Source organism: Chelon labrosus, assembly GCF_963514085.1.
Source record: "Chelon labrosus genome assembly, chromosome: 9".
Taxonomy (NCBI): Eukaryota; Metazoa; Chordata; class Actinopteri; order Mugiliformes; family Mugilidae; genus Chelon; species Chelon labrosus.
In genome coordinates this window covers 29,963,431-29,973,544 of record NC_140359.1, presented here as the reverse complement: position 1 = coordinate 29,973,544, position 10,114 = coordinate 29,963,431, and the positions used below count along the sequence as shown (strand labels likewise).

At 46.2% G+C, this 10,114-nt stretch overlaps 1 protein-coding gene across 1 annotated transcript in view; it reads right to left on the bottom strand.

Moving 5' to 3' along the window:
* The window catches only part of tti2 (TELO2 interacting protein 2), a 10,650-nt gene extending 703 nt beyond the window's left edge, over positions 1–9,947 (bottom strand). Inside the window, exons 1-6 of the mRNA XM_084552268.1 lie at positions 9,290–9,947; positions 1,782–2,450; positions 1,012–1,069; positions 773–901; positions 566–658; positions 256–449 (exon numbers count right to left, since the gene is read on the bottom strand). Coding sequence (XP_084408394.1) covers positions 256–449; positions 566–658; positions 773–901; positions 1,012–1,069; positions 1,782–2,449 — 1,142 coding nt within the window. The 5' untranslated portion in view covers position 2,450; positions 9,290–9,947. The remainder of the gene's footprint in view (positions 1–255; positions 450–565; positions 659–772; positions 902–1,011; positions 1,070–1,781; positions 2,451–9,289) is intronic.
* Positions 9,948–10,114: the final 167 nt, after the last annotated feature.

Here is a 10,114-nt window from a genome sequence, read left to right as displayed (position 1 = left end):
TCCTCCATATGAGCTGGTTCTGGTTCTGGTTCTGGTTCTGTTCAAGGTTTCTGCCACCGCCTCCTTCAGGCTGCTCTGGACGTGTCAGGTTTTGTTACTGACGCTATAGAAATAAAACTGAACTCACCTGAATTTATAAGATATATTTATTCTGTTTGTCATGAACATTATCTAATAAACTATTTTCCCACTACGTCATGTTTCTGTGGCCTCTCTCTGTTCAACACATTTAAATCTGAGGAGAATCAAACTCACCCGTCCACGTACGGCGGCAGAGCGCTGGCGTAAACACGGCGCAGCGCCACCTTATGCTCCGCCTCCATTTGGGTCAGAACCAGACGCAGCACGTTGTCATGACGACAAGGCTTCCTGCGGGAGGAGGAGGGGTCGAGAGAGGAGGGGGGCTTCTCCAGAACCAGGAGGAGGTCGGACAGACAGGAGAGGACGAGCTAGAGAGAGAGAGAGAGAGAGAGAGAGAGAGTGTGGGTGTGTGTATCAGGGTGTGTGTGTGTATCAGGGTGTGTGTGTGTATCAGGGTGTGTATGTGTGTGTGTGTGTGTGTTACCTGGATGACAGCAGCCTCAGGTGAGTACAGGTGTCTGAACAGCGCCTGGTAGAGAACCTCTGCTCTGTTGAACTGACGAAGATCTGCAGCAGGCTGGACACACACACCTTCATCATCATCATCATCATCATCATCATCATCATCATCATCATCATCATCGTGTGTGTGTGTGTGTGTGTGTGTTAATGTGTGTGTGTGTGTGGGTACCGTGTGCAGGATGATGTGGTGCAGACAGCGAACTCCCAGCATGCAGTTCTCTGGTCTGTGGTGGTCAATGAGGAGGAGGGAGGGGGGGAGGAGGCGGGGGAGGTGAGGGGAGAGAGCGGGACGAGTGACCTGCAGCAGACCATCATACACATGAACATGATATTCAGTCTGTTGCCATGGAGACAAGGGTTTGGTTTGTGTTCCCTGACTGAAGGTCAAAGGTCAAAGGTCAAACTCACCTGGAGGAGAGTCCACGAGAACACACACTTCACTGAGTCACCACGCTGCCACCAGTCTCTGCAACACACACATCAACACACACATCAACACACACACATTAACACACATTAATACACACACATTAATACACACATCAATACACACATCAATACACACACTAATACACACATAAACACACACACACATTAATACACACACATTAATACACACATCAATACACACATCAATACACACACATCAACACACACACACATTAACACACATTAATACACACACTTTAATACACACATCAACACACACACACATTAATACACACACATTAATACACACATCAATACACACATCAATACACACACTAATACACACATAAACACACACACACATTAATACACACACATTAATACACACTTTAATACACACATCAATACACACACTAATACACACATAAACACACACACACACATTAATACACACACATTAATACACACTTTAATACACACATCAATACACACATCAATACACACATCAATACACACACTAATACACACATAAACACACACACACATTAATACACACACATTAATACACACTTTAATACACACATCAACACACACACATCAACACACACACACACACAAACACACATTAATACACACACTTTAATACACACATCAACACACACACACATTAACACACATTAATACACACACATCAACTACACACATTAACCACACACATCTACACACATTAACACACACTACTGTCTCACCTGGTCAGGTGAGGCTGCAGGACGTCCAGGACTCCTCCCAGAATCCCTCTGCTCCTCCCCTCCTCCCCCTCCTCCCCCATCAGGAGGTGGGCGGAGTCTCTCCAGCCTCCCGCCCTCAGCAGCGCCTCCATCAGGCGCCGTGCTGCCGCTCTGGAGGCGGAGCTTGTCCACACCTGATCCTGGAAATGTGTGACAGCAAACACGCAGGTGGGCGGAGCCACGGCAAGCAGCAGACTGGCCACGCCCCCTACCTCACAACTACCCAGAGTCCCCTGCAGCGCGGTGAGGGCGGAGCAAACTGCTGCAGCTCGGCTCGGGACGCTCTGATAGGCCGTGGCGCTCAGAGGGCTGCAGTCGTCCTCACAGAGCGGCAGAGCAGCACAGCCAATCAGAGCGCTGGTCAGAGAGACGTACGCCGCCCGAAGCTCCTCCCATCCACCCTCCTGATTGGCTGAGGCGACGGAAAACAACCAATTAGCATCTGCCACCTGGAAGAGCCGCTCCACGCGACCAATCAGAGCGCAGGTTTCAGAGGGACGATCAGCTGCACCAATCAGCTTCTCCTGCAGCCGAGACAGGAGCTCTGTGATTGGAGGGAGAGGAGGAGAGGGGAGGGGCTTCTCTGAGGAGGAGAGATGAAGGTCATGAAGTAAAGAGGAGAGCTCCATCCTGGAGGAGAGAAGAAGAAGAAGAAGAAGAAGAAGAAGAAGAAGAAGAAGAAGAAGAAGAAGAGGAAGAAGAGGAGACCATTAGAACGTCTGGTTGAAACAGGAAGTTGATTTAGTGAAAACAAAACTAAAAATGAATTTTACACAAAATGAAATATGTTTATAAGTGTCAGTAGATCAGAACGGTGTCAGGTTCATTAGTTCATTATTCCAGGTTTGACAGAAACCAGAACCACTTGGTCTTCTGGTTTAATGGAGGATGACTAACGTCAGAGAAGAACTAGAACCCACGTTCTACCATGAAGGTCGTCCTCTGTTAGTCAGTAACTAGTGATGTGTGGTGAGGTGGTAGTAGTTGATCATCTAAACAGAATCCATGGAGTCCACTCAGTCAAAGGCTGCACCCAAACAACAACAACAAACACTGAACGTTTAAAAGAAGAGAAAAGTTTCCTGGAGACAGCGTCAAGGAGAAACATCTTCCAGAGAGGGTTAGGGAGTTTATGGCAGCGTTGGATGACCAGAACATTTCTGGAGTAGAGAACACAAGGTACCAGCTACCCTCTCCACACTACATTAACTTTGACTGAAAGATTTATTGGACTGAATCCAGTCCACTCTAGGAGAAGACAAGGAAGACAAGGACAGACTTTAGGAAGACACAGGAGACCAACTCTAGGAGAAGACAAGGAAGACAAGGAAAGACTTTAGGAAGCTACAGGAGACCAACTCTAGGAGAAGACAAGGAAGACAAGGACAGACTTTAGGAAGCTACAGGAGACCAACTCTAGGAGAAGACAAGGAAGACAAGGACAGACTTTAGGAAGACACAGGAGACCAACTCTAGGAGAAGACAAGGAAGACAAGGACAGACTTTAGGAAGACACAGGAGACCAACTCTAGGAGAAGACAAGGAAGACAAGGACAGACTTTAGGAAGACACAGGAGACCAACTCTAGGAGAAGACAAGGAAGACAAGGAAGACAAGGACAGACTTTAGGAAGACACAGGAGACCAACTCTAGGAGAAGACAAGGAAGACAAGGACAGACTTTAGGAAGCTACAGGAGACCAACTCTAGGAGAAGACAAGGAAGACAAGGACAGACTTTAGGAAGCTACAGGAGACCAACTCTAGGAGAAGACAAGGACAGACTTTAGGAAGCTACAGGAGACCAACTCTAGGAGAAGACAAGGAAGACAAGGACAGACTTTAGGACGCTACAGGAGACCAACTCTAGGAGAAGACAAGGAAGACAAGGACAGACTTTAGGAAGCTACAGGAGACCAACTCTAGGAGAAGACAAGGAAGACAAGGACAGACTTTAGGAAGCTACAGGAGACCAACTCTAGGAGAAGACAAGGAAGACAAGGACAGACTTTAGGAAGCTACAGGAGACCAACTCTAGGAGAAGACAAGGACAGACTTTAGGAAGCTACAGGAGACCAACTCTAGGAGAAGACAAGGAAGACAAGGACAGACTTTAGGAAGCTACAGGAGACCAACTCTAGGAGAAGACAAGGAAGACAAGGACAGACTTTAGGAAGCTACAGGAGACCAACTCTAGGAGAAGACAAGGAAGACAAGGACAGACTTTAGGAAGCTACAGGAGACCAACTCTAGGAGAAGACAAGGAAGACAAGGACAGACTTTAGGAAGCTACAGGAGACCAACTCTAGGAGAAGACAAGGAAGACAAGGACAGACTTTAGGAAGACACAGGAGACCAACTCTAGGAGAAGACAAGGAAGACAAGGACAGACTTTAGGAAGCTACAGGAGACCAACTCTAGGAGAAGACAAGGAAGACAAGGACAGACTTTAGGAAGCTACAGGAGACCAACTCTAGGAGAAGACAAGGAAGACAAGGACAGACTTTAGGACGCTACAGGAGACCAACTCTAGGAGAAGACAAGGAAGACAAGGACAGACTTTAGGAAGACACAGGAGACCAACTCTAGGAGAAGACAAGGAAGACAAGGACAGACTTTAGGAAGCTACAGGAGACCAACTCTAGGAGAAGACAAGGAAGACAAGGACAGACTTTAGGAAGCTACAGGAGACCAACTCTAGGAGAAGACAAGGAAGACAAGGACAGACTTTAGGAAGCTACAGGAGACCAACTCTAGGAGAAGACAAGGAAGACAAGGACAGACTTTAGGAAGCTACAGGAGACCAACTCTAGGAGAAGACAAGGAAGACAAGGACAGACTTTAGGAAGCTACAGGAGACCAACTCTAGGAGAAGACAAGGAAGACAAGGACAGACTTTAGGAAGACACAGGAGACCAACTCTAGGAGAAGACAAGGAAGACAAGGACAGACTTTAGGAAGCTACAGGAGACCAACTCTAGGAGAAGACAAGGAAGACAAGGACAGACTTTAGGAAGACACAGGAGACCAACTCTAGGAGAAGACAAGGAAGACAAGGACAGACTTTAGGAAGACACAGGAGACCAACTCTAGGAGAAGACAAGGAAGACAAGGACAGACTTTAGGAAGACACAGGAGACCAACTCTAGGAGAAGACAAGGAAGACAAGGACAGACTTTAGGAAGACACAGGAGACCAACTCTAGGAGAAGACAAGGAAGACAAGGACAGACTTTAGGAAGCTACAGGAGACCAACTCTAGGAGAAGACAAGGAAGACAAGGACAGACTTTAGGAAGCTACAGGAGACCAACTCTAGGAGAAGACAAGGAAGACAAGGACAGACTTTAGGACGCTACAGGAGACCAACTCTAGGAGAAGACAAGGAAGACAAGGACAGACTTTAGGAAGCTACAGGAGACCAACTCTAGGAGAAGACAAGGAAGACAAGGACAGACTTTAGGAAGCTACAGGAGACCAACTCTAGGAGAAGACAAGGAAGACAAGGACAGACTTTAGGAAGCTACAGGAGACCAACTCTAGGAGAAGACAAGGAAGACAAGGACAGACTTTAGGAAGCTACAGGAGACCAACTCTAGGAGAAGACAAGGAAGACAAGGACAGACTTTAGGAAGCTACAGGAGACCAACTCTAGGAGAAGACAAGGAAGACAAGGACAGACTTTAGGAAGCTACAGGAGACCAACTCTAGGAGAAGACAAGGAAGACAAGGACAGACTTTAGGAAGCTACAGGAGACCAACTCTAGGAGAAGACAAGGAAGACAAGGACAGACTTTAGGACGCTACAGGAGACCAACTCTAGGAGAAGACAAGGAAGACAAGGACAGACTTTAGGAAGACACAGGAGACCAACTCTAGGAGAAGACAAGGAAGACAAGGACAGACTTTAGGAAGCTACAGGAGACCAACTCTAGGAGAAGACAAGGAAGACAAGGACAGACTTTAGGAAGCTACAGGAGACCAACTCTAGGAGAAGACAAGGAAGACAAGGACAGACTTTAGGAAGCTACAGGAGACCAACTCTAGGAGAAGACAAGGAAGACAAGGACAGACTTTAGGAAGCTACAGGAGACCAACTCTAGGAGAAGACAAGGAAGACAAGGACAGACTTTAGGAAGCTACAGGAGACCAACTCTAGGAGAAGACAAGGAAGACAAGGACAGACTTTAGGAAGCTACAGGAGACCAACTCTAGGAGAAGACAAGGAAGACAAGGACAGACTTTAGGAAGCTACAGGAGACCAACTCTAGGAGAAGACAAGGAAGACAAGGACAGACTTTAGGACGCTACAGGAGACCAACTCTAGGAGAAGACAAGGAAGACAAGGACAGACTTTAGGAAGACACAGGAGACCAACTCTAGGAGAAGACAAGGAAGACAAGGACAGACTTTAGGAAGACACAGGAGACCAACTCTAGGAGAAGACAAGGAAGACAAGGACAGACTTTAGGAAGACACAGGAGACCAACTCTAGGAGAAGACAAGGAAGACAAGGACAGACTTTAGGAAGCTACAGGAGACCAACTCTAGGAGAAGACAAGGAAGACAAGGACAGACTTTAGGAAGCTACAGGAGACCAACTCTAGGAGAAGACAAGGAAGACAAGGACAGACTTTAGGAAGACACAGGAGACCAACTCTAGGAGAAGACAAGGAAGACAAGGACAGACTTTAGGAAGACACAGGAGACCAACTCTAGGAGAAGACAAGGAAGACAAGGACAGACTTTAGGAAGCTACAGGAGACCAACTCTAGGAGAAGACAAGGAAGACAAGGACAGACTTTAGGAAGCTACAGGAGACCAACTCTAGGAGAAGACAAGGAAGACAAGGACAGACTTTAGGAAGCTACAGGAGACCAACTCTAGGAGAAGACAAGGAAGACAAGGACAGACTTTAGGAAGCTACAGGAGACCAACTCTAGGAGAAGACAAGGAAGACAAGGACAGACTTTAGGACGCTACAGGAGACCAACTCTAGGAGAAGACAAGGAAGACAAGGACAGACTTTAGGACGCTACAGGAGACCAACTCTAGGAGAAGACAAGGAAGACAAGGACAGACTTTAGGAAGACACAGGAGACCAACTCTAGGAGAAGACAAGGAAGACAAGGACAGACTTTAGGAAGCTACAGGAGACCAACTCTAGGAGAAGACAAGGAAGACAAGGACAGACTTTAGGAAGCTACAGGAGACCAACTCTAGGAGAAGACAAGGAAGACAAGGACAGACTTTAGGACGCTACAGGAGACCAACTCTAGGAGAAGACAAGGAAGACAAGGACAGACTTTAGGAAGCTACAGGAGACCAACTCTAGGAGAAGACAAGGAAGACAAGGACAGACTTTAGGACGCTACAGGAGACCAACTCTAGGAGAAGACAAGGAAGACAAGGACAGACTTTAGGAAGCTACAGGAGACCAACTCTAGGAGAAGACAAGGAAGACAAGGACAGACTTTAGGACGCTACAGGAGACCAACTCTAGGAGAAGACAAGGAAGACAAGGACAGACTTTAGGACGCTACAGGAGACCAACTCTAGGAGAAGACAAGGAAGACAAGGACAGACTTTAGGAAGCTACAGGAGACCAACTCTAGGAGAAGACAAGGAAGACAAGGACAGACTTTAGGAAGCTACAGGAGACCAACTCTAGGAGAAGACAAGGAAGACAAGGACAGACTTTAGGAAGCTACAGGAGACCAACTCCAGGAGAAGACAAGGAAGACAAGGACAGACTTTAGGAAGACACAGGAGACCAACTCCAGGAGAAGACAAGGAAGACAAGGACAGACTTTAGGAAGCTACAGGAGACCAACTCTAGGAGAAGACAAGGAAGACAAGGACAGACTTTAGGAAGCTACAGGAGACCAACTCTAGGAGAAGACAAGGAAGACAAGGACAGACTTTAGGAAGACACAGGAGACCAACTCTAGGAGAAGACAAGGAAGACAAGGACAGACTTTAGGAAGCTTCAGGAGACCAACTCTAGGAGAAGACAAGGAAGACAAGGACAGACTTTAGGAAGCTACAGGAGACCAACTCTAGGAGAAGACAAGGAAGACAAGGACAGACTTTAGGAAGACACAGGAGACCAACTCTAGGAGAAGACAAGGAAGACAAGGACAGACTTTAGGATGCTACAGGAGACCAACTCTAGGAGAAGACAAGGAAGACAAGGACAGACTTTAGGAAGCTACAGGAGACCAACTCTAGGAGAAGACAAGGAAGACAAGGACAGACTTTAGGAAGCTACAGGAGACCAACTCTAGGAGAAGACAAGGAAGACAAGGACAGACTTTAGGATGCTACAGGAGACCAACTCTAGGAGAAGACAAGGAAGACAAGGACAGACTTTAGGACGCTACAGGAGACCAACTCTAGGAGAAGACAAGGAAGACAAGGACTGACTTTAGGAAGACACAGGAGACCAACTCCAGGAGAAGACAAGGAAGACAAGGACAGACTTTAGGAAGCTACAGGAGACCAACTCCAGGAGAACACAAGGAAGACAAGGACTGACTTTAGGACACTACAGGAGACCAACTCCAGGAGAAGACAAGGAAGACAAGGACAGACTTTAGGAAGACACAGGAGACCAACTCTAGGAGAAGACAAGGAAGACAAGGACAGACTTTAGGAAGCTACAGGAGACCAACTCCAGGAGAAGACAAGGAAGACAAGGACAGACTTTAGGAAGCTACAGGAGACCAACTCTAGGAGAAGACAAGGAAGACAAGGACAGACTTTAGGAAGCTACAGGAGACCAACTCCAGGAGAAGACAAGGAAGACAAGGACAGACTTTAGGAAGCTACAGGAGACCAACTCTAGGAGAAGACAAGGAAGACAAGGACAGACTTTAGGAAGCTACAGGAGACCAACTCTAGGAGAAGACAAGGAAGACAAGGACAGACTTTAGGAAGCTACAGGAGACCAACTCCAGGAGAAGACAAGGAAGACAAGGACAGACTTTAGGAAGCTACAGGAGACCAACTCTAGGAGAAGACAAGGAAGACAAGGACAGACTTTAGGAAGCTACAGGAGACCAACTCCAGGAGAAGACAAGGAAGACAAGGACAGACTTTAGGAAGCTACAGGAGACCAACTCTAGGAGAAGACAAGGAAGACAAGGACAGACTTTAGGAAGCTACAGGAGACCAACTCTAGGAGAAGACAAGGAAGACAAGGACAGACTTTAGGAAGCTACAGGAGACCAACTCTAGGAGAAGACAAGGAAGACAAGGACAGACTTTAGGAAGCTACAGGAGACCAACTCTAGGAGAAGACAAGGACAGACTTTAGGAAGCTACAGGAGACCAACTCTAGGACATTTAGGACCAGACTGAGGGACTCGTGTCTCTAGAAGCTTCTTGTCTCATGTTGTCTCCTCTAGGATCGTATACCTGTCTTCATGCTAACACAGCGGCTAACTCGTTAGCTCCTGGAAACAAACTCACCTGTTCACTGGAGAATCACCTCAGACTCAAACTGGAACACTTCCGGTTTATTTTCCTGTCCAGGAATCAGCTGTTCTTCATCCGTCGTCCCTGGAGACCATTTAAATGGAAATACATTTAAAACTATTTACTGAATTTTACAGAAAACTTGGCTGCACGTCGCCTGAGAGCGGCGGAGCGTTGAGCGGGACGGACGGTGTGTTCTGGAGAAGACTTCCGGTTGGATACAAGCTACAGGCTCCTCGTTAAAGGTTCCTACCTCCGAAATGACTGATTTGAACTTTAACTATAAAACTGTTTTGTAATTAATGGTCATAATGAAATATGTTGAAACAAATACAACCAACGGATTTAACACTTAATTATCCAGTCATCAAGTAATTAAATGTTTAAAATAGTCTGAGGACGCACATTTAAGATCGATAGACAGTTTATAAATGATCATATTTAGTTTTCACTGAAAATCATAAGAATATTGAGTCATTTAAAGTATTTTCTACAGAGCTGCTGGTTTAATAAAAATCTAAACCCTACATTTGTAAATAAATAAACAGATTTGAGATTTTAACGTTCACATTCAGCTCCACAGCAGTTAACAACAAATACCACACATTATACAACCAGCAGTTAAATCACGTCTGAGCTCAGTCTGAGGATTTATTACTTTCCTTTTAACGTTCCAGATTCTTATTCTAATAATAACTTTAAATGAATCTAAACGTGTTCATCACAACAGACTCAGCAGCTGATCTTAAACTCGTCCTCAGATGGTTCTTCAGTCGTCAGCTTGGATTTATCTTGTGCCTCCGCTTTTTAAAATAAGTC